The sequence below is a fragment of the Amblyomma maculatum genome, chromosome 9 (assembly GCF_055883805.1).
Source record: "Amblyomma maculatum isolate TAMU_Amacu chromosome 9, ASM5588380v1, whole genome shotgun sequence".
NCBI classification, from domain to species: domain Eukaryota; kingdom Metazoa; phylum Arthropoda; class Arachnida; order Ixodida; family Ixodidae; genus Amblyomma; species Amblyomma maculatum.
Window position 1 is genome coordinate 120,712,031 of NC_139352.1, and position 25,514 is coordinate 120,737,544.

The 25,514-nt window shown below is 47.2% G+C and overlaps 1 protein-coding gene and 1 long non-coding RNA gene across 2 annotated transcripts in view; one reads left to right on the plus strand and one right to left on the minus strand.

The window, feature by feature from the left end:
• Positions 1–25,514, plus strand: part of LOC146180250 (uncharacterized) — a 437,831-nt gene that overhangs the window by 380,878 nt on the left and 31,439 nt on the right. The window lies entirely within an intron of this gene.
• On the minus strand, positions 6,626–15,197 carry LOC146180257 (ectopic P granules protein 5 homolog). The gene has a single exon (XM_084579468.1). It carries the CDS (start codon positions 14,939–14,941, stop codon positions 7,637–7,639), a length of 7,305 nt encoding a protein of 2,434 aa, XP_084435594.1. The 5' UTR covers positions 14,942–15,197; the 3' UTR covers positions 6,626–7,636.

Consider the following 25,514-nt stretch of genomic DNA (forward strand, 5'->3'; position numbering starts at 1 on the left):
GGTAATGCATACTATAGTACTTAGTACCGCGGACACTGGGGAGGATAGATCATCTCAGCTGAGCAAAGTGAAGACCGACTGTAAGATAACTGTTAGGTAAATAGGCCTTCTGGTAACTGTCATCTACTACGGCGCCACTTTTGCCTACTGAGCTTGAGATTCCTATGAGCTTTCCTCTTCCATGGAATATTAAAAATCTCCACATTTCCTTAGAATTGGTTTGCAGCTTGTCTCTCAAACCATCATAACAGTTATGTTTTGCTATCCTGTTATCAATCTTTACTTTTTTACCAAGGTGCTTTAGGAAGTCATAGATGTCAGGATGGCTCCTGTGTTTTCCCTGTGTTAAAAGGTGCAACCTTGTGCATTTGAAGACCTCCGTAGTTATTTTGCCATTAGTGCGATAATGAACTTTTAAACGGATTGTTCAAAGCCAGAAGGAAAACAACAAAAATAAAATGGTTTGGTTCGGTTTGTGGAGTTTAACGTACCAAAGCGACTAAAGCTATGAGAGACTCAAAACTAAAATGACTGAACGTTTGCATTAGTCAGCGCCTCCTTTATTTAAATAAAGGAGGCGCTGCATTAGTCGAGAAAGAGCCCGATGTGGGCGGGCTAAAATGACGCTAATGCGAAAGCCTCGCTACATACGCACAGAATTATGCCGCAGTGTTATATTGGATGAAGATCACTATTATTAGCGGATAAGAGTGAATAGCAGTCGCGTCGACTCAGATGTTATATTGGATGAAGATCACTTTTATGAGCTGATAAGAGTGAATAGCAGTCGCGTCGACTCAAGGATCCTGAAGGTAGCTAGGCAACTCAAGTTTCAATAGCGTCGCTTGAGAACTAGGGCTGGTTGTAAATACAGGATACAAGTATTTTTTTTACCAGAGTAGCTATATGGTGTCAATTCTCATATTTATTTTTAAAAATGTAAAAGTTTCTTCTTTTGGGACACAGATATGACTTTACAAGTTTTACTCAAAGTCTGCTAAAAGGGTTTTGGCAAAAAAACTTGTTTGACAACGCAGAATTTTTTATTCAAACTTATGTGCTGGAAAATTGCATTCATAATTTTTATGTGTACTGCGTAAAATTTTGGACATAATAGTTTTTCAAGAAACAAAGTCTAGTCTAAGTCTAGTGCGCAGTTACAAAGAATGGATTAGTTTTCAATCAAGCTCTGTAAGAATGGCGGTTAGCAGACAGCATCGTGGCCGAATGAGGTCATAGAAGCTTGTGTTCTTGCCGCCAAGCAGAGGCGACACGTGCAGCCCTGAATTTGGAAGGGTACAGCTGAGTGCATAGTCTCTACTGCGTGTTTGCCTTCCTTGCGTTTCCACTCTGTGTGCCTGCTAATGGCATAGCGGCTTTTTTGATATGCACTCAGTGTTCACAAGTAAACAACCTCATGAGCACCTACTTAACTTTGGCTCCTTTAGTCTTAAAGAAAAGGGATCTGGAATGTTGTTGATGCTGAGGCGACGGGGCATTTGGAGAGAACTCAGAGCAGAAGGGAACTCGGGCGGAACTACAAGCCGAGCTGTTTGTACTTGTACTACCACCTGAGCTAGCGTCGTCAACCCAAAGTTTCATATCGGCATCAATATTTGCAGTTTTCTTTAATATAGAATATCTTTAAAATGCACGATACAATAAAAATGTATTTTCGATACCGATACCGAGAAAAATTTCGCAGCAGTAAAAAAAACGTGACACACAGATTAAAGGCAAATTCGTGGATTTTTGTAAGCGTTTAGAGCTATTAGTAGTAAGGTTGAAAGTTGGGCGAGTTGAATCTGGTTCATTTTGAAGGTAGCGCGAAAAACGAGGACCAAGATTAGAAGGACACAACACGAGCGCTCGTGTTGTGTCCTTCTAATCTTGGTCCTCGTTTTTCGCGCTACCTTCAAAATGAATGTTTAGAGCTATTCCCGCTTGCTAAAGCAATCTCAAATTGTGAAAGTGGTGGGTTGCAAGTGTTTTTCTGTGTTAAGACTCATAAACCAGATGCACAGCTTCGTACGATTGTAAGTGAAACGGGCACATGGCAGATTAAAGTCAGCAGGTTTCTTCAAAGAGTGCTGAATGACCTCTGTATTAATGATCCTTTTATACCAAGAAGTTCTATGGATGTCGTACAGTTCTTAAAGGACAACCAAGATATAAGATATGCCTTTTCGATTGACGCTGACGACCTTTTCTATTCCATTCCGCACCAAGAACTATTTGACGCCGTTAGGGAATGTATTGACGCTAACGGACCCGTTCCGTTTCAGAATGCTTGAGGGATGACTGTAGCGCTTTTAGAATTTCATCTTTGTAGTACTTTTATCGCCTTTGACAATGATTTTTATCTGCAAAAGAAGGGGATTTGCATTGGGTCATGGTGTTGCCCCGGTTTTATGTGATATATTTTTAGCCAGCATTGATCGCCATTTACACGATCATTTTAAACAATCTAACACTGTGTTCGAAAAGTATTTCGTTACGTAGATGACTTTTTAACTGTTCTAAACATACCTAGTACCATTCCCAATGAGGATACACTTTTGAGTGTACTAAATGATTTTCAAAAGCATGGCAGGGGCCTCACTTTCACGTACGAACTCCCAGTTGATGCCTGCCTGCAATTCTTGGATTTAAGAATCAGGCACATGGAAAATCACGTTTGCTGGGCATACTCACTTAGAGCACAAAAAGAACTGTTGCCATATACGTCATCCCATTCAAAAATTGTTAAGAGAGGGATCGCTAAACTCTGCTTAGAGTCTGCGCTCCGAAAATCATGTGTACATGATATGCAAGATAGCCTCAATTGGAAAGGCTTGAGGCTGCTGGTTTCCCTGGGTCGGTTGTTGTCTCTGTTGCAGAAACGCTCTTGAATAAGTTGAAGCCCAGAGCTGAGATAGAGGCAATAATCCCTCCGCAGGCTAAAGTAAGGCCTGAAGTGATGCCATACGTGCACAAGGTATCCCATGGCCTCAAGGAGGTGGCAAACCGGCACAACGTGCCGTTGGTCTTTTCAGCCCCTAGGAAGCTTGGCCAATTGGCCCGACGCATCACCGGGGATAATAAAAAGCTCGGGTGCAAAAAGAGGCATGGTAACCGCTTCGCGGAATGTGCCACTGGCGTAGTGTACGAAATTCCCCTGACGTGTGGCAGATCGTACACCGGGCAAACAAAGCGTTGCATCAACGACCGGCTCAGGGAGCACGGAAGAGATCTAAAGAACAAGGAAGGTGTTAACCTTGTCGCGCACTGCGCTACTTGCAAGGATTGTACACCGCTGTTTTCTGGAGTCAGGATTTTAAGAAAAAGCAAATTAAAAACCACCCGTGAAACGATAGAAGCATATTATATTCAGAGGGCTGGGTCAGGTTGTGTTAGCGATACCTCAGTTGTTTTGTACAACGCAGAAAAGATTTTCCTTTCCAAGTTCTTGCGATAAAATGTGTGATGCGTTTCGTTTTGTTTATCTTTTCACTGGCACAGTATGCGCCTGCGCGTCTGGTTGTATGTAACTCTTGTGTGCGTCGAAAAATAAACATTTGTGAGTCAGTGCTGTGTTTGCCCCTATAGTCTTCCTTCTTCTTTCCTTTGGCCGCGTGCCTTTGCCCTGAAAACTTACCTTAAATACTCCGCGATATTTTCCTTTTCAGCGCACGATACCTAATACTGATACACAAAATGTATCTAAAGATAGTATAGAAGATATGTGTATCTTCGACACTGCTCATATGACCTTTGCTGTATGAGCTTATCCAGCTCTGAATCGATTTTTGGACAAAGTGCGAAAGGTACTCTGTGTGCCCTCAGTCTGATTGGCGCAACCTCAGGATTGAGTGCAAACTGCGCAGGTGGCCCTTCGTAACACGTCCCAATGCTCCATCAAACACTAAACTGAACTCCTGGGCCCGTATTTCGAGTTTGTGTCATTATCGAAAGTGTGGCCATCTCCTGCGACTTCGGGTCATCAGATCGGTGAAAACGCAGGAACATGATGTTGCCATCTCTTCCGGTTCCGTAGTGGCAACACACGATTCTGCCGTTTCGACCAATTGGATGACTCGAGGTCGCGTGAGATAGCGACACTTCGATAATGACGCAAACTCGGAATACGGGCCCTGGAATATGTCGGCAACCGAGTGGAATGGCTGGCCAATATGCTGCGCTCCTGTGATGTTGATACCCGCGCTGGGAACCAGTCCAGTCTAAGCAGGCTTGGACACTTGCCCTTCCAGGACATGTACTTCACTAACAGAAACTGAAACCTTGTGCTTGGCACATCATGGCGTTGGCAGCTTAAGCGCCATTGAATCTAACACAACCCAAGTTTTCTAAAAGAAGGAGGCTTTTTAACCAAATTAGTTTTTAACACCTCGTTTTCCCCTTTTTTTCGCAAAACAAAATTTTCACCTTGCTCGTGGCGCACGTTAGCCTTAGTTGCTTATGCGCCAAAAAAAACCAACACAACAACAGCTTTGTTGTGTTTGGCTCCCTGTTCAGAATCGAGAGCAATGTTGCGTGCTGGAAATGTTCCCAGAAATTTCCTGCACTTCAAGAACTGTGCTATTCAGGCATGGCAGTAGCATGTCAGGACGTGTAATGAGGGCAGTACACACCTGCCTCAGTACAACATATAGTACAATGCAAAATGTAGGGTCGTTGAAAGCAATTCACAGGCAATAGGGATTGCTGTCTGTGAGTGAGTTGCTAATATGCGATTTTGGTTAGTGAGTGGAATACATACAGACAGAAATATCTGCCCTCACATTCAGGGTACACCCCACCCCACCATCCATGAAAACTCCTGCTCCACTTAAGCCAAAGTGTGACACACAAAAGAGCATGTCTACACTGGTTGAGAAGCAATTTAACAACCACAGATGGCTGGATTGCAAATAAGAATTCCATTTGCAGAAAAAGGAGGCAAGAGGTGAATTTCACAAGCAATTTCACTGGCTAGCCCATTTGCTGAACCAAGTACTCTCTGTGTTGGTTACTGCTTTGAGCAACATTTGGTTCAGAAAGTATGACAGTTATGTAGGCGGTTGAAAACGGCTGATAGGGGGATGGAATCAACATAATAGAAGCATATAGGGTTCTACTTAATTTGAGGACAACGCAGAGGGCTATGGAACGAAAAATGGTAGGTGGTTAAGAGATAGGAAGCGTGCAGAGTGGGTCAGAGAAATAACTGGAGTTACTGACATTCTAGTGGAAATCAAGAAGAAATGAGCATGGGCAGGGCGTGTAGTGCGTAGAGAGAACAGATGGTCGCTCAGGGTGACAAATTGGATTCCAAGCATAGCGGGGGCGCCAGAAAGTTAGATGGGCAGATGAGGTAAAGAAGTTCGCAGGCGTCAAGTAGATGCAGCTAGCACAGGACTGGGTTAAGTGGAGGAATATGGGAGAGGCCTTTGCCCTGCAGTGGGTATAGTCCGGCTGATGACAAACATTGGTCTGCCTAGTGTTCGGGGTAGTCATGAAGCAGGACTGAGTTTGGAACTGTAGCTGATCTGTACAATGGCTGCAAACAAACTGATCTGTTTTGTAAGAGGCAACAGGACAGGCACGGAGTGCAACAGCCATTGGTGCAGCAAGACAAAAGGGTTCTTTGAAACACGTCACTGTTTCATAATCGAAGTTGCAAGTGCATTAAGCAGGCATGAACAGATGTGCTATTGCAGTACTTATTCAGATAGCCCTTGCTTAGTGTGCATAGAAACTGAACTAAAGGGTAAGCATTAATGCTTTTGGCAACTCAACTGCAATGATGTTACTTTTAAAGCCTGAAATGGTTTTGCTGAAAAGTAATGTTTGGCCTTTTCTAGCTGAGCAGTATGGTACAGTCCCGCAGTAACCAGAACAATAGCCACAGAAAAGCAGTTAAGAAGGCTTAAACAATTTGAGCACAGTGTAAGTCAATTTATCCTGCCTAGTGTTCGCATTCCTTTTTTTGTCCAAAAAGACTCTTCAAACTTTTTGCGGTGCTTAATAACAGTGAAAAATGTCGGAAAATGTTAAATTCCTTTCTAAATGGAACGAATGAAGCTTGGCTGCACTTTACATCAGGTTGCGGAACAGTCTGTACTTTTCTTCTGCCTCCTGACTATCATACCTCTAAGTTGGTACACTTATGTAAAGAGAAAAGTTTTATACCAAGAGGCTTGCAGTGTGGATTTATTTTGTGCTTGTGAGCACGAACTTCAAGAAGCAGCTTGATCATTTTATGGTTGTCTGTTGTAGCCAAGGTTAGCATGTTATCCCTGGCAGAACAAGCATTTTGAGCTAAATTAGTGCGTTATGCAAACTGCTGTAGTTCACTGAAAACCATTTCAATTATAAGCTTTCTTTACTGCAGGCACTGGTAGCACATTTGCATTAGCCTGTTTTTGCATCCACAGAGCTGCAACTTGTCTTGGGAGGCACCTTCAAGGTCATCTTGTGCCATTCTAGTGAAGCTGTAATTATTACCTTCAGTAGTGAAGGGCTTGAAGGCCACAAGAACTGACATTACCTTGCAGTCCAGTTCAGGCAGCTTCTGTGTTTTTACAAAATGTCTACATGCCTACAGGAACAGCAGTGCTCATCAGAGACTACCAGCAGACAAAGCTTATTTCAGGCACCCTTTTAATGCTCCGCCAGTAAAAGCCACAACTGATCATTACAGGACAGATGGCCTTGTGTGCACTCATGGGTGTGATGTGGCTCTTAAGAGAAGCTGGCATGCCTCCAGGCATATCTGTTCCGATAAGGTGCTACGTAAACACCAGACTAAGGTTTTCTTTTTTCTTCAGATGCTATTAGCGGCACTGCTTTTTACATTTAGCCATGAGAATGGAATACCAGTGTGCAGGCACCCTCACATAACCACTGCTGCCAGCATGAACAGTCTTTCTTGACAGCTGCCATTCAGTAGGCACCATGGAGGCTAGTGTACATACAAGAAGAATCACTCAGAAGAGAGTGCAAGGAAGTGTTTTTCTTCAATTGCGCTCCTCAAAACTACAAACATGACGTTGCAAGCAACTTCAGGCGACACGGCTTTAACAAAGAGACAAATTCCAGTTGTATTTTATGATCTTGTAAAAATATTCAGTTGTAAAAAGCAAGCATTATATACGATGTTTGCAAGGATTGCACATGAGGCACTTGGATTCAGTGTGTGGCATACGTAGCAAAGTAATCTCCTAGATGAGAAACTGGCCTGCTGATCATTTTCACATACAGAGTAGCCAGTTGGATTCAAGCTAAAGTCATTACCTAAGCTTACATGCATGCAACCTACATCAAAATAAAAACATTTCACAACAGCACAGACAAATTCTGACTGAACAGAATAGTGGTGCCTTTAGCACGTGACGACGGCAAATTTTAGTGCCTATCTTTGCTACAACAGCTGACGCTACTAATGCTGCTTCAGCATTTCTGAAAGTTTTGTCACGCCTCGAAACGAAGGACAAGCCACATATACTAAGTGACCTGACTTGCATGCATGGGTACAAAGAACTGCATACTAATTAACTGTGAGCATCAGACTAGGCTGAAGACTAATTTTACAATTATAGGAAACGCCCTCACTTTGCCAAAAATAACAATGCTGAGCCAGCTCCAGCAAACAAAATTATACAGTCCCAAAGAACAGGACCCTTAGATAAGCCTTTTCACAGTAGAAGAAGTTCACAAGCGTTTGGATCAGGTGCAGGCTGTCCCCAAGAGTGAGACTAGAGTCTTGCACGATGTTCAGAGCTTCCTGGATCTCCTGTAGTAGAGGCTGGTATGCCTTGCTTGTCTGCAGCACCTGAAGCCGTGAAAGTGTCTGATTGGCCACAGTAGCATTGTCAGCGAGTCGTGCAGCCACGAAGGCAGCCACGGCTCGGCAGCAGAACCTGAACTGCACGGACACCATTGACCGGCGGCCCATGCCAAGAGCTCCGAGCAAGCCGCCTGTGTCGCGGTCTTCACCCAGGACGCCCAGTGTTGCGCAGAAATTTCCAAGGAGGCGAGCCACCAGTTGTGGGCTGCCACCAAAGTCAAGCTGACGAAGGCTTAGGGTCAGCAGCTTGGCCCACAACAGCAGCAGCTTGGGTTCTGCGTCGCCGCCGGCTCGGCCTTGGGACACCCAGTCTGCCAGCTGGTTCAGCAGAATGTGTTCATCCTCGGGACAGCGGCACTGTGGCAGACAATGCATCAGATAGCACATTTGGGTCAGGTGTGCAGCCTGGCTGGCACACTGCTCCCGGAAGTCTGCCACTGTCAGCTCGGGCACCCGGAAAGCGGCTGCCACTTGTGCCCAGCCGCCATCTGCTGCAGTGTTTCTCTCGAAGAATGCTGTGAGGCACGCCTCAGTCACACACACAAGGTGTTGCATTGATGCAATATTGGTGCAGGCTGCCGCCAGCACAGCAAGTAAGACTGGATGCCCGGGACGTTCATCAAACCACGGTAGCAGGCCTCCAAGCAGTGCTTGCTCTTGTGCACTGCCCTTACGGCAACTGTCCAGGAGGGAGAGGGCGCGGCCCAGAACGGCTACAGAACCCTGCATCAACTGGCACTGGTCGAGCACCTGAGGCAGCAGCACAGTCACGTCTTGCACTTCGGCAGTCTCCAAGGCTGGCCCATACAGTCCAACAAGCATGGTCACAAAGGAAAGCTGCTTGCTTGGGTCTCTCTTGGTTCCAGGAGACATGCAGGACAGGGTGGCCACAAAGTCCAGCATTATCTTGTCAGTCCCGGGACTTGATTTGAGAAGCTGCTGCACATCGCAGTGGCAGGCGAGCTTCTTCTGGACACGGCAGACCAGTTCCGCAGGCAGCATGCTCCATTCATGCTCATGCAGTGGGCCAACCATGGTGGCCACAAATGCAGACATGTCCCTGTGCCACGCAAGACTTACAACAAGTTGAGCAAAACATGAGTGGTATTCCACTGCACATTCAGGTGCCAGCTGCAGGGATTTATTTAGCTGCTCTTTCCACTGAACTTGCATGAACACACTAACCAGAAAATCAACGTGGGCAGAATACTTTGCTTCTAAAAGCTTGCAAGCCAACCTCATGTCCTCCACAGTGGGAGAAAACTGCGACCACGGCAATGTGGCAAATGCAGCATGCACAGTAGCGGTGATGTGTTCCAGTGGGTTGGTCCACACATACTTGATGAAATAGTGCTGCCATGTGAGAGACAGGACATTCACATTCCAGGTGTCCTGGCAGCAGCGATGAAAAAAGGCCAGCACAGTAACGAGCGAGTCTGCCATGCAGCCAGCATCTTTAGCATCCCCAGGGAGCCACGGCAAGCACATACTCTTCCCATCAGTTAGTTCCAGCCAGGGTCCATAGAGCCCAAACACAGCCTTTGCGGCCTCTTGCAAATTGTCGCTTGGAGCCTTGAACTTTTCCCATACGTAGCAGTGTGCGATCACACTGAAGAAACGGGGCAGAACTGGCAGAAATGGCCTTACTCGACCATACAATCCACTCTTTGCTGTGGATGCATCAGATTTTCTTAGTGCGTTGAAGTGAACTGCTGTAGTGTCTATACTTTCTTCAGCTTCAGCCAATGTCAAAAGGCACTGATTTTTTGCATATTCCTCATCATACGTCTTCACCACTTGGTCGGGCATGCAATAGCCTAGTGCTTGTAAAAACACACCCCAGGTGGTCACAGCAATGGAGCAGGACTCTGTGCCCCTAAGCAGCATGGCAAGAACGAATGCGTAGTGCTCAGGAAAATGGAACTGCAACACGCTGTAGAGATGAAGGTGAAACACCTCAACCAGTGGCAGCAAGGGCACCTCCGGATTGATGCCACACTTGCAAAGTGCCTTCTCTACAGCCTCAAGCAGCTGCTGTCGCACAGCCCTGCTGGGTTTGTGGCTGATCAGCCAGCCCGGCAGATCAAATTTAGACAGCAACACAAAGACTGCGTTGTAGAGGCTTGGAATGATGCAGGAACTTACGGACTTGTACATGAGGGCATACTGTTCATCATTTGCTGCTCCCGGACTGAAGAAGGGAGCCACATGGCCAACTGTGCTCGGGTCATTGAGGATTGCTTGCAGCACAGGTAGGCACTGGTCACCCCTGTTGGCCACAAACTCCTCTCCCACCATGTCCAGGCAGAGGGTCACAAACTGTCTCGTAGGAAGGTACTGCACCATCTCCTTGTGCAGGAGCCCGACCATATCAAAGAAGACCTCACTGCCCAGTTTCTGCAGTGCTTCCCTCGTGCTGGGGGCAGCCTGGCGATGTTGCTGAACCAGCTGGGTGAGGCAGGCCTCCAGTTGCACTTGTGCACAGCAACTGGCATGAGGTGGAGCACGCTGCAGCTCTGTCAGGGTGGCGACCCACTCGGTCCTGTTTTTCTCTACCTTATGAGAAATGTCGGGGGCCTCTCGCGCCTCATAGTACTGCAGTCTCAGGTGCAGTGGGCCTTTGCACTCCTCCCGGTAGTCGCAGGGCACGGCCAGGTGCACAAATGCAGCCACATTGTCATAGAGGATGGGCAGCAGTTCCTCCCGGCAGATGTGATCCAAGCAGGTCAGTTTGTCTAGCCGGCCAACAACTGTGCTCGCCTCACCCACTAGCACCCTTAGCTGTGTGGACACCAACTCTCGCACCTGTGAAGCGAGGCAAGGCACGGCGGGAATGACAGGCCGCAAAGTTGGCACGGAAGGTGGCGGCATCTGACCCTCATAAGTCTTGAGCCGAGAGATGATGCGCTCTTCAGGGGCTTGCTCACAATGCTGGTTTCTGCAGGGCCGGCTGGCATGTGGTCGTTGGGGAAGCAGGCTCTGAAGCTTGCGCTGCCCTGCCTCCAGAGACACGAGGTCATGCCAGAGCTGGTTGTTTCCTTGAATGATGGCACAAAGTGCGTCAGGGCAGTACTGAGATGGCAGGGCACTGAAGTCAATGCTGGCAGTCTGAAGGCGTGGCTCTTCCAGCCACAGACTGAAGGTGCGGTACATTTTGAACAACCTCTCAAGCAGGTCTCTTGATGGCCCCTCTTCACACTGCTTGTAGCTATGGTCTGCTAACTCACTCAGCCGCCGTTTCATTTTTTTCAGCAAAGAGAAGTAGCTTGTGCTTTCGAAGAAACGAGGCCCTACACTGCTGCCGTTAGGACTCCTTTGTAGATAAAGTGAAAAAAATTGCTGCCAAATTAGGGGCAAAGCAGGGTGGTCTGCATCAGTCTGTAAAGCCTGGTAGGCCCAGCGGTACAACAGCAGAATGTCCAACGGTGCCTGCACAGTTTTCTTGACTATGGCTTCCACAGAGACTTGAGGTGACTGTGCTATGGCAGACAGCAAGGTTTTCCAGGCAGAGGCCACTTCTGGTAACTGTGCTTCCGCAAGCATTCCTGCCAGGGCGAACCAAGGAAATGTTGGCACAGACTGGAAGGGCACCATGGCTGACCAAGAGCCACTTTGGCTTCCTATCATGTAGGAGAACACTGACCTCATCATGGACTGCGATGCTGTGGGTGGCGGTAGAGTGGCGAGCAGTTCTGTAAAGTGTGCCAGCACACTGTCCAGGCAGTCTGCCTCAAAGTAAGCCAACTGTACCAGAACGTCAAGAAGGTGCATAACATTTTCCCGGCCCTTTGGCTTGTAGGCTGCTCTGTGCATGGGTGTGTCAGGAAGGTGAAACAGTAACGCTGTCCAAAGCCTGATGGGTAATGATGGGAGGCCCCAGCGCTTGGCTTGCTGCACAAGACAGGCCATCATGGCAGCAAGTTCGTTAAGCACAGTGCCCTGCTGTTCTGACCCAACAAGACTTTTAGCTGCGGCCAAGTATGTGTTGTCTGCTAACACTAAGCGCTGTAAATCTTCCAGAAACTGCTGGTTGCCTAAAAGCATATCCTGATGCAAGTAGAAGAGTGGTAAAATGTGGCCTATGCACTTCACAGCTGCTGCATATTGCTCATTGAGTACTAGTGCTGACACAAGCTTAACGCCAGAACCAAGCACTTGTTCTCGGTAGTGGCCAACAGTTCCGATGGAAACTGACAAAAAGAGGGCTGGAGGGCGAAAGTCCTTGCTTGCTCGAAGAAGAGGGTGGAGCCACTCACATTGTTCGAGATCTGGTGCAATGTCTGGTGGAGGAGTTTCATCCATGACAAGTCGCAGCTGCAGTTCATGATTGCTGTCAAATGCATGCAGCTTGAGTTGGAAAAGGGTTGACCACACCCAGGCAGCAAAACCCATGGGCGTTGAAGTCTCATTAGTGCTACCTGTGGCTAGATACGACAGGTAACGGACCTGCTTGTAGACATAGCCAGCCGCCTCAAATGGTACGCAGAGCTTATCATAGGCTTCGAGCAACAGGAGTGCAAGCTGCTGGTGCAGGCCATGATGCAGAAAAAGTTGCCCCTGTTCATTGAAGCCATAGTTGAAGTTCTCAATGAGCAGTCGAGCCAACTGGCTCTGGGGTGAGTCAAGTGGGTAGTAGAGAAGGAAGTGGGCAATGACGTCCAGGTCTTGCTTGTCAGGAACCCACAGGTGTAAGGGCATGGCTTGCAACAGGTAACACGCCATCACGCCTAGTGCCATCATGTGGTCGTCGATAGCATCTAGCAGCACCGACACAACACACGGCTGCTTCTCTGCAAGGGATGACAGGAGATCACGTCCTTCCTTAGCGAACAGCTGTCTCAGGTTGCGATTCAGGTAGGTAATTTGGAAGATTTCCAAAGCTACCATATGAGTGAAGGCACGGCCATCCCTTTCTCTGGAGGTAGCCATATTAGCAAATGAAGTCATCAAGAAATACACCTCTGACTGAGGCATGGAGCACAGTTTCTCTTCAAAGCACTGCTTCTGTCCTTTATCTTGCAACTTTTCACAGATTTCACTTGGAGACAGGTGAGTCTGTTGCACTTTTTCTTCGTAATTGTTGTGCAGGAGCCACAGCAATTGCCACAGCATAGCAGTGGACACGCAAGTATAAGGAAGGACAGCCATGAACTGCCATGCACCTGTGCTTTGCGAGTAGAAAATGCAATTGACTGCACGCAGGAAGAACTGGTCGTATTCGATTTGGAGCCGCTTCAGAATGGCTGTGTCATTTGCACCTTGTGTAAGCCGAAAGCTCTTCCAGTGGTCCGAGACATACTGAACTGTGTGACGAATCAAGCGGCTGATTCTCTTGGTTAGCTGCTTGTAACGCGAATGGTTAAATGTCTTCAGGCCAGTATGGAAAATTGAGACCAAGTGCGACGCCACTGCTATCAGCTTGAGAACACCTTGTTCAGAAGTTCTGGTGACGTCGTAGTCTTCGGACACCACCAGCAGGAGGTGCTGAAAGATTCCTGAAAAAGGCACTTGGTTAAGCAGAGCCACAACGTCATTCTCCCTCCAATGGACCACTGAGGGTGGCTCATCCTCCTCGCCATCAGAGTCCAGCACAACCCATGGCTCATAGGCTGCCTCTAAGGCACTCTGTATGGGTTGAAGGTACTCCGCGCGACTTTCAACTGGCAGCAAAATGGTGGCCAGTGCCGCCAGCGCATAGTCCAGCTGTTGGCAGCCCACAGTAGCCTGGTGCCAATTAGTGTTTTCAGGCCATGGCAAGGGGCTTGGTACCTGGACTAGACTGATAGCCCACCTATGGATTCCTGGTGGACACCGCACCACATGGTTCAGCAGAAAGAAGTGATCAGCCAAGGAAGCCACGCGCAAAAGCAGGCTGGACAGCATGCGCAACCACGACTGCACATCACTCACAAACACTTCATCTTGCACAGCCCTTCTCAAAAACACAAAAAGCACACTGATGCACGTCCTCAGTTCGGCAACATGGCCTGCAAGCTGCGGCTGCGTTCCATTGCTGACAGGAGCATTCTTTGGCATGTCCCGGAAAGGAGCAGCATCTAAAAGTAGCTGGAAGTAGTAATCAATCTGGAGTCGCTGGGTATGGGCATTGTGTATATGCAAGACATGCTTCTCGCCAAGCAACTTGAGCAGCTTCTGTGTAGAGGACGCCATAAGAGAAGCCGCGTCATAGTTGTACAGTGCACGCTGGAAGTAATGCTCTCCAGTGACTCGCTTGTTATCGGCGCACCTCCCTTTTCCTGTAACAACATCCGGCACAATGTCCCACAGGCACGTTTCTTGCTGTGCGACATCATCTTGCAAGCTCCGCACGGCAGCCTGTGTTGCGGCGAGCAGCTCCCTGGACCGCAGATAATTTTCTAGAAGCCTGTAGAGCTCGTGGTGGTTCAGGTGTCGCTCTTCATTGAGGGTGACAAATTCCGCAACTGTGCTTTTTCTAGTTTTCAGCCAGGCGCTTTCATAGAGCATGAGTATCTGATCTTCAGTAAACGGGCGCATTGACTCTCGCTCGTCTAGCAACTCCGAAAGCTCGGGATACAACTTGCCAATGCTTTTGCTTCGACTGGGCGCATCGTCACTGCGAACCGCGGCGGTGGCCGCTTGAGTATCGGCCACTGTCGTCAGCCCTGTCTTCGTAGCGGCATGATAATTATTTGGAAAAGCATAGCGTACATCGAGACTTTCAGCTGGAGCAGTTGGTATTTGGGGGGCAGCCAGCGTGACAGTTTCCGTCACCTGATCGATGTTGAGCTCTTTTGGGCGAGTTTCGTCATCGTCCTGTTGTTCAGTACAGACCTCGGCAGGAGAGCTTAGCTGTACTGTATTGGTGCCATCAATACACGCCGACGTATCTTCAGGAGATTCAAGATCAGCGCAGCTTGCCTCATGGCAGTTATCAACAGTGGCCGACGGATGAGCAGAGGCGTAAACAACGTTCTTCTCGTCAGACGAATGCGAACCTACTGCACTTTCGGCATACAATTTTGCACTTGCCACTGCTGGAAGGCTGGACTCGCAAGTGAAGTTTGTGGATGTCTGAGGCTGGGCAGAGTGTTGCTTCTTTTTAGGCTTCTTCTTCACTTTAACTTGCTCCATGATGACAGTTGCAGCAGCTGATCGCGTGTGCGGGACGGAGATCGGGGGTCCGCCGAAGTAGATGTATCCGCATTAAACACTTATCAAGACTGACGCCTCTCAAATTCTGGTATCAGCAGCGTCATATTTGTTAGCGTGGCGCGCATTCAGATTAATATATTATTGCGTACAGTGCAATTACGTCTCCTAAATACAATGATTGCGATTCTGAGAACAATCAGCTGTTTTGGCGATGGTGGCGCCTTTTAAGTAGTGATGTCAGCTGAAATGCTCTACGCAAGCTGTGAAATTCTGCCCTTTGAATCCTTTTCCTTTAAAATAATTAAAAATAACAACCATTGTACGTACATGCTATTTTCTCATTAAAATAAAGGCAACAATTTGCCATATATTTTAATTAAGTAAGGCAGTTAAAGTTACTGTCAAAAGGTGGCGCGACAACTAACAGAGGAACTAGAGGTCTCTTCGATTTGCCTGCACCAGCTGCACTAGTTCAAGTAGTGCAGAACCGCCGTCCTCGTTTTGCCAGTGCCGCGCGCGCCGTCTGCACTTCTCTCCTCGTTTTGTCAAGGTGCGAGGCTAGTTCTGCACGAGTTCTCGCTCACTCTGCACTCGCTCCAGAAGAGGTGCAGAAAAAAGTGCAGCATGGCGTACGCTCCGCTTGGCCAAGAGCAGACGACGCTGCGCATCGTTCTGCGTAGCTTTTGTAAAGTCCGTCTCCTTCAGAACCCGCGGATGGTTCGCTGCTAACGGATCCGCAAATGGTTGCGTATACAAGGTAGTTGGGCTGCATGCTGGTGATTGGCATTTTGTTGATGGAGGAGCGGTATTATATGTAGTTGTGGCCACATATGTAATGGTACGTGGCCGCGATTCGGCACCTTCGCGCGCGTTGTCCTACGTAGTATTTTTCTTTTGTTTTTTTTTTATCGCGTTGTGACCTCGGAAGACGGGTGGATGCGAACAGAAATCAGTTGCGATCGATCGAGTTTCTGTCGTGCCAAGTGTGTGTGCCACAAGACAGCTTGCGCAGCGACTATGCGACATCAAACTTGTCGCCCACGGAGCACATAGAATGTCTGAGAGCGCAATGAGGTACAAACATACGTGCGTCAGCTAGTGCTTTTGGACAAAGTAAGTTCGTGGAAACCAATCAAGCGTCTTGTTAGGCAGTCTTAATTATTTAAACTAGTACTCGTGGCAACTGCTTACAAAGTTAATTCTCTCGTACCCAGGCGTCGCACGTATTTGGTCAATTGGTGTCACTGTCGTCGTCACTTTCCGATCGAGCGCTGTAGGCCTACGGCAGCTGGCTTCGAAACGACGTGATCATGTTACTGATGTTACAGCACGCGATGCATGATGCGTGCACGCGTCTGCTAGGTTGCAGAGTCCTACACTTGCGTACTCGTTTTGGCAGCTGCCGCCGCACGCCAGTGTCGGAACTGGCACTGCACGCTCACGTGACCACCTGGTACCGCTGCAGCACTTTTAAGAACTAGTGCAGCCAGTGCAAGCCAAATCGAAGAGACCTCGATACCAGCGCGTACCAACGTTAATAGAACTTAGTTCTATTAGCGTTGGCGCGTACGGCGGCGCGCTACATCGAGGCACCCTACAGAGGAACAACACAGGAAACAAAAGTCACGCAACACTCCTCTTATGTATATGTAATAACAAACACAGGCACATGTGGCAGAATTGCATGAACCATTGTATAATGTTAACGTTTTGAAAATAACGATGTTAATATAACCATCTTCTACATGCTTCTGGGGCCCGATTAAAGTGACCTAGAATGGGGTGGTGGGCTCACTGGGGCTCCTTCCCTGACGCAGTGTATGTTAGATGCAAATCGCCGTCTACCTGGGCTGGCCTTCGCAGATGACTTGGTCATCATGGCAGAATCGCCAGCGGAAATGCAAGCCATGCTGAACATTTGCAATTCGGAAATTGTCTCCCTGGGACTTAAATTCAGTGCAAAAAAGACGGCCGTCGTCCGCTTTGCAGGGCACGCCGAAGAGGAAGCAGAGCTGAGGCTTGGTAAAGAGAGGCTGGCAGTACTTACGGAGTACAAATACCTCGGGGTGAAACTCTGTTCGACCAGTGGTAGAATCTGCAGCCTCCAGGAAGAATCGGTGCGAAAGGCAGCTACGCGCGCCCAAGCAATACTCCGCCGACGTTGCCTGTGGGGCTGCAACAGATTCGTCATGGTACGAGACCTGTGGAAGATCGTCCACGTCCCCGGGCTCACATTTGCGAACGCAGTGGTCTGCTTTTCGGCGACAACGCGCAACTGGCTGGAGCGGCGGCAGCGTGAAGTGGGGCGAGTAGCACTGGGCTGCCATTGTAGGGTTGCTAACGAGGCAGTACAAGGAGACCTGGGGTGGTCCAGTTTCGAGGCCCGGGAGGCAACGAGCAAGCTGGGATACCGCGGTCGCCTCATTTTTATGGCACCGGAGCGCTGGGCACGCCGAGTGTTCGAATATTTGTCGGCCACATGCATTAGAACGAGTTGGACGGCCCGGATCTACCAGCTCGAAAAAAAGTTCGGACTTTTCAAGGACCCCGTAGCGGCAGAAACGGCTGGAAAGTGGGCTGCCGAAGTGCGGGAGCGAGTGGTGGAAGCCGAACGCCTACAGTGGTGCGCCAGCATGGAAGGCAAGGCCACCCTGACTCTCTACCGGAACCACAAGCGGAACATAGCTCAGGAGCATCGATACGACAACAGCGTCGGCAGTGCTCTGCTCTTTGAAGCAAGAGCAGGAGCCCTTAAAACGCTTGCCCACCGTAGCCGGTACGATGAGACTATTACATGCACATTGTGTCGGCTGTGCGGTGCCGAATCCGAGACGATGGAGCACGTAGTGCTGCGGTGCGCATGCCTCACAACATTGCTCCCAGAGGGCGCTACACTCGCGCAGGCGCTCGATTTTGACCCGCCGGACTGTCCTCCGGGTGGTGGCGAGAGTGACGCGAACAGAACTCCCTTCGTGCAGGCGTCCAAAAGGAGACTCACGGAGTGGTGGACAGCAATACGCAAGCCGTAATTTTTTTTTTTTAAATGTGTGTGTGTGTGTGTGTGTGTGTATGAGTTAAGTGTGGTGTTGTGTCTACGGTACTTTGTATTGTTTATGAATTTTTTTTACGACTGCGGCGCCAACATGGTGCCCGCCCAATACGAAGGGTAGAGTCAATAAATCATCATCATCATCATCATGTGAGTTTTGGAATAAAAACTAATTCAGGAATGAAACATGATGACCAGCCAGATGGGATCTTTTACTCGGAGCAGCAAAATAGAAACAGCAAGCACCCAAATTGAAGCAGTAATCTCTAAGGATAAGAAAGCAGAGTGGACATACACAAAGTTAATGGGACTGTTTGGGCTAGAGTTGGCTAAGGTGCGAATCAGGAAAAAAAGGACAAGACGAAAACCAAAGAGCTGGTGGGATGGGGAGGTGAAGAAGGCCATAGAGAAACGCCAGGAAGCCTCCAGGGAACACAGATATTCTAAGCATAGGGGAGACCCAGAAGCAGACGTTGAGAGAAAATGGGATAAATACATAAAATGTAGAAGGCAGGCATCCTACTTAATCAATGAGAAAATTAGAAGACAAGGTTCCCAGTGGCTGTCAGAAGTAAACAAAAGGGATAAAAATGCAGCTAAGAAATTCTGGCAACACTTGAATTCCCTGAGTAATAAGACTAGCCTAGAGCAGAGGTCTATTGTTACAGATCAAGGTATTCGGCTAGAAGGGGAAAAGGCAATAGAGCATATACGACTAACGATGTCAGAAAAGTTTAAAGAATAAAGAAATGTAGTAGGTGCCTTAGTAGAGGACGATAGACCGGTTAGTGCAACTGTTCCAATTGGACAAAGAGAGTGGGAAAGGGCTGAGAAGAGAGTACCAAGTAGCACATCAGCAGGCCCAGATGGTATTCCTGTTAGGTTATTAAAGATGTTGGGCCCAAAGTCTAAGGAAACGTTAAGAGAGGTGGTGAGCAAAATGTTAATGGATGGCAAAGTTCCTGATGAATGGAGACTAAGTAGAATGAGCATGATATATAAGGGAAAGGGGGACAAAGCTGACATAGGCAACTACCATCCCATAACAGTAACATGAGTGGTCTACAGGGTGGTGATGCAGATTATAAAGGACAGACTGCAGGCATGGGTAGAGAGCAAGGGGGTGCTGGGAGAGCTGCAGAATGGCTTCCGGAAACAAAGGAGGTTAGAGGACAATCTGTTTTCATTGACACAGTGTATCGAGGTAGCAGAAAAGGAACACAGACCCTATGGCTAGCTTTTCTAGATATCAAAGGAGCCTATGACAGTGTACTTCAAGAAGCCTTATGGAGTATTCTGGATGTGTTAGGTGTGGAAAGCGGAGTAACTAATCTTTTAAAAGATATTTATAAGGATAACCAAGTGCTAATAAAATGGGAAAAAAAAGGTGTCGAAGCCTGTAGAGGTAAAGAAGGGGCTTAGACAAGGATGTCCCCTGTCACCTTTGTTGTTCATGCTGTACCTGCAAGGATTAGAGGCTAAACTAGAGGGGAGTGGACTCGGCTTCAACCTTTCTTTATTCAAGCAAGGAGAATTTATCCCACAGTCATTACCAGGACTAATGTATGCAGATGATATAGTACTGATGGCTGACAACAGGGTAGATTTGCAGGAGTTGATGGATATCTGCGGTACAGAGGGAGATAAGTTAGGTCTGCAGTTTAGCAAGGAAAAATCGGCAGTCATGATTTTTAATGATAATGAGGCCGGCGAACATAGGATACAGGAGGACATGCTGGAAGTAGTGGATAAGTACAAGTATCTTGGGGTGTGGATAAATACTGGAGCTGAATACCTAACGGAGCATGAAAAATATGTGACAGCTAAGGGAAGTAGAAACGCAGCCGTCATGAAAAACAGGGCGCTTTGGAATTACAATAGGTATGAAGTGGTGCGAGGGATTTGGAAAGGGGTGATGGTTCCTAGTCTGACTTTTGCCAACGCAGTCCTGTGTATGAGATCAGAGGTCCGAGCACGGTTGGAAATTAAACAGCGCGGGGTGGGTAGGCTTGCTTTGGGAGCTCATGGGAATACGCCAAACCAAGGTGTGCAGGGTGACCTGGGATGGTCTTTTGAGAGCAGGGAAGCTGGCAGCAAGATAGCGTTTGAGCAACGATTGAGAAAAATGGGAGAAAAGCGGTGGGCTAGGAAAGTCCCCAGGTGAAAATTTTATGCTGGTTTCCTGCTGGGATCCTGCTGGTTCCAGCAGTGCTGGGTTATTAGCACATTCCCAGCAGCTGCTGGAACCAGCAGCTGCTGGTTCCAGCAGCTGCTGGGAATGTGCTAATAACCCAGCACTGCTGGAACCAGTAGCTGCTGGGACCAGTAGCTGGTGGGACCAGCAGCCACTGGAACCAGCGGCTATTGGAACCATTGGCTGCTAGGTTTCAACCGAGGGCTGCATATAGTCAGAATTTGGTGGATTGGTTCTCTGGGGGCTTGTCAGCCTACGAGAATTTGGTGCAGCAACTGCCTTGGACTGCACAAAGAAAATAATGGCAACAGCAGAGGTTTCAGTCATGACTCATAGTTTAATTTTATTTTCCATGCCCATATAAATTCTGCAATCTGCATGGACACATTTTCCCTTCGAGACTGTGGTACTGCAGCAGGTGTGCTCCAGCTCCAACTCGGATGGTGCCATGAAGGTAGCTGCACGAAAAAAAAAAAAAAACAGACCAGAAAAATATGCTACCAAAACCATGCTACTGCACATAAAATATGAATAATGGAAATTGAAAGCATCTACCCAAGAACCACATATTTGGTGCAAATCCACATGAGAACTGGTCAACTGTGATGCAAACCACGTTTAGAGAAAATTTTCAATGAGCAGTGCTTCTACTAATGTGTGGATGGCTAGCTTTTGCATGTGCCTGTGCAGACTGCACCAATGCCCACACGCACCCATGGTGTTTCATTCATTCAACCATGAGAACGCCACTCCTAGGAAAGTGTCTGCATTGCTTTAGGCAGATGCAACGTAACAACTGGTGTGGTATGACCAGAAAGGTTAGATGAAATGAGGGGCTCGTTATGATACAATTTAAAGGATCAAACAGTCTAGAAGTCCAAGGTAAACATTGGGGATAACTTTTCTTTTTAGGTTTGTTGTCAATGTTGACAAGAATGAGTGTTAAGATGATTTAGGGAGAAAGAATATTAAAACGAAAAGTGGAAGGAAAAACAATGCCGCTTTTCATGCAATATTATTTCTCCCTAAATCATCATAAGACTCATTCTTGTTAATAAAAACAAACCTAAACAAAAAATTATCCCCAACGTTTACATTGGACTCGTAGACTGTTCGCTCCTTTAAATTAAATCAGAAAGGTTAGAGGTGTACCCATTGCTAGCCAGACATGACTGTTTAGCGGCATATTCTTTTAACCTTGTTTGGTATGCCACTCATCATACACCCATACCCTGCAAATGGATTGGCATGGAAAGACAGTCAAGTTAGTCTATTTCCAACGAACCGTATCGAATGTGTGTTAACTTGCACAGTGTGTTAACTTCCAATTAGACGTTCTTTGAATCCTTGGCTGTTCACCATTGTTCGTACAAAGCGAAAAACAATCGGGCGACAAAGATATTTTACTTGCCGAAAATAACACCAATACTTCGGCAAAATGATATGGCCTATTTTAAACTAGGGACGACAAAATTACCAGCTCACTTACTAGTCAATTACTAGTCAAGCGGCTCTCATCACTGCCGAACTGCGCTGGCAGGTGCGCGCTTGAGTCACTGTTCCCGCTTGCTTCACTGTTCTTTTCCTCTGTGCCTATAATAAGCTCCCGCAAATCCACTAGACGTTACACAACGTAAGGACTTAAAAAAAAAAAAAAAAGAGAGAGAGAGAGATGCACTTTTTTACTTACCAAACACACGCAGGTCTTAGGCCTTGCAGATGTCACATCACATTTCTCAGCCTTGACAGAAGTTGTCACACCACCTTGACCGGTTCAAACTTACGTAGATGTTTCAGATAAAATGCCTTAAATAATTCATACTGACGACGACGTTTAAATATTGTAAAAAGCACAAAATACTCCTGCATTCGCAAACACGAGCCGGCACAGAACAGCTCACTACGTAAATGTCTAAACTTCGGAACGGCTTCTTTTGGCTTGTTGAGTATCAACCGGAGACTGGTTACGATAGTGTCGTAAGCGCTGAAAATGCACGTTTGTCAAACGTTACAAAAAAATACTCCTTAAATATTTCAAATTGTGCTAATATTACTATTTGTATACCATCTTACACGTAATTGTATTCGCTCTGCTCTGATCGTTGCACCAGATCGTTCGAGGGCGCGTCGTCTGCTACGCTAGCAGATGATGAAGGTGACAGCAGTAACAGCCTCGTGCATTACGCCGTGATGAACAAATTCGTAAAGATCAGAAAACATTTTTTGCATCTTTGTTGTTTGCAATAGCTCATAGCGGTATAACACTGCGGCTACCGGCCGAAAAAAAAAAAGCATAGCTTCTTTAAAAAGGTGTCTTTCGCAGCTACGGTGATATTTTGATCACGGAGCAGAAACATGGTGTAAAAACGGGTATATACTTTCCGTGCTACGTTTTTGTAGAATGAATGAGCTCGTGATAGGGGAATGCAACAAGTTCTCACGTGCGTAAATGAACTCCACTACATGCGTTTGTAAACTTGGGTGGATTACTTGCTGGTTCCAGTAGCATTCCAGGAGGGAACCAGCAAAATTCTAAAACCAGCAACGAAAACCAGCAAGCACCCTGCTGGAACCAGCAAAGCCAGCAGGTTGCCTGCTGAGACCAGCAGACGCCCACTGCTGGAACCAGCACAGCCAGCAAGTCGCCTGCTTTGACCAGTGGAAAACCAGCAAGCACCCTGCTGGAACCAGTACAACCAGCAAAAATCCAGCAGGCTACCTGCTGGTTCCAGCACAAGCCAGCAGCTTCCAGCAAGAAACCAGCAGAAAATTTCCACCTGGGTCTTCAGCTACCTCTACATGAGGAATGTTGACACAAGATGGAGAAGGCGGACAAGAAAATTGGCAAGCAAATATTTGGACAGCAGTAGGGGGACCAGCCAGGAATTATCAATTAAGAAAAGGTTGTGGCTAAAGGTACGTCCGACGGACCCGATCAATGGTCTTAAAGGTACGTCCGACGGACCCGGTGCGTTTTTCTTCGGGATCCGTCGGACGGGTCGGACGGATCCGGGAAATATTTTTCAGAGGTACGGCGGACGGACCCGATCGGTAGGGTTCTTCCGACGGACCCAACGCATTTTTCTCCGATATGGGCCTTGGGATCCGTCGGGAAAGCCGGACGGATCCGAGATCCCCAGATGTGGTTGTAGCAACAACATGGTAGCCATATGTAGCCAAATCGAAGTTGGTATGAGGTGTACGCATGGTGTACATACGTACGAGGTGCAAGAAGTATGTATACATACTGCATGCGTGAAATGTGAAATTACAAAGAATAGTACAGTGGCAAGAATAGTGCCTAGAATGGGTGATATACTACGTGATGGCATGATGATAGGTTTACGTGAGTTGGACCGCGGCAGGGTGGCAAGCACGACCAGAGCGCAAGCGCATGTAATCGCGGTGTTGACGGCCAGCCCGCGGCCCGCACGCCCGCTCATTTGGTCCTCGTTATCATGTAGATTAACATCTACGACAGTCGTTATGTAGTTTTGATTCTTCAAAGTTTCCTCACTTCCATATGTGATGAGATGCGTCACGTAACGCATCGCTTTCTGCTCGCATTGAGGTTTGGTGCTGCAAGTTCTACGTAGTACAAGCGGCGCTGAAAAAGCTGGGCACCGCCGGCGTGTCTCTAGCCCAAGCATCGCGTCATTCGTGTTTGTTGTACAACTGGAGGTGTGGTTTGTGCTTACCGTGAGATGCTGTGATTACGGATTACGTCCTACTAGAGTGCTGTGTGAGACTACGAAGAGTGCTGTGATGAGTGCGCCGATGCCCGGACGGACATCAGTGTGTCCGTTTATGATCGGCGATGTTGCACGTGCATGTCAGTGTTTATTAGGTGCAGTAGTAATTTATTTACACGCGCTGTGCAACAATCAGACGAAAATAAGTCATCGACAATTTGTTAGCCTGTACTACAGAGCTCAAAACTCGGAAAATGGGAATGCACATGATGCAGTTTTCGCATGTTGGAGTGGACCGAAAAATAAGTGCCCAGCCCACACCGCCGGGATGCGCATTCCTACAAGTGAAATGGTTCAGGTTTCTGTAAAATAGCTGCCTGGCACAGCACCTTTCGAAATTTTCAGGCTTTGTACTATTGTTGAAGGCCACTTTATCATTAATAAAGGAACGAATATGCTTTATGTGTTAATGACTAGTGTTTTTTCAACATATTATGTTCATTTTTTTTCGCTTTTCCTTAATTTTCTTTGTTTTTCATGCTAGAAAAACACAAATAGTACACTTTTAAACTTGTCAGTCCAAAGCTGAACATGAATATCTGCCATGCATGTGACAGCTTTAATGCTAGAAAGGTTGACATGTATAGCATGTACGTACACGCTGCGACATCTTAGTGGCACGTTCGGCTACTTGCCCCAAGGTCGTGATGTTTAATGCCAGTGATGGCAGTCACACTTTGGTGCAGGTGAAATGCAAATGCTTCTGTTTTCTGCAAGATGTCAATGCAAAGTACAAAGCCTGGGCAGTCAAATTAGTCTGGAGCTCTCCACTACGGTATTCTTCATAGCTACATATGTCACTTTAGGATGTGAAACCCTACATGCCACAGGTAGGCTGCATTGTTTTTTAGATTTTGTAACCTCTCATCAATGTTTTGCAACATTTGGCTAATTTTAGTTCCCAAACAGTTGCTAAAGATGAAACTGAAGCAGTTCTTGGCATGGTTTGCTGCTTAGATTAATTTTCTAATTGCAGTTCTTTGAAACTTGCATCAATGCTGGACAGTTCAAATAGCAAGCAGTTGAATTACAGAAATGATGTGGATCATGCATTTCAGTTCTGACAAGTGGAAAGTAATGGTCCCCTCCTTGCATGCATAGGTGCCTTTAGACAAATACATACTCGGGTGTGTGATTGTGACGCATATCAAGGGTCAACAGAAAGCCATGTGGAGCCAGTGTGATATTCTTCATGAAGGCTAAAGTAAAATTGTACAACAGCTGCTGTACCATGCAGAAAAAAATTGATCATTTAGTGTATGATTAACTGACCATGAATAGCATCTTACTCAGAGTATGATGTGATATATATCTGGTTTAGCATCCCAAAATAACTACGGCTATGAGGAACACAATAGTTGAGGGCTCCGGTATAATTTCGACCACCTGGGGTTCTTTTACATGCACTGACACCACACGGTGCATGACAGCCTATTGTTTCGCCTCTATTGAAATGCCTCTGCTGTGGCTGGAACCAAATCTGCATCTTTGGGTTCAGCAGCCAAGCACTCTAACTACTGAGCCAGCACAACGGGGCCAAGTATCAAAATGCATGCC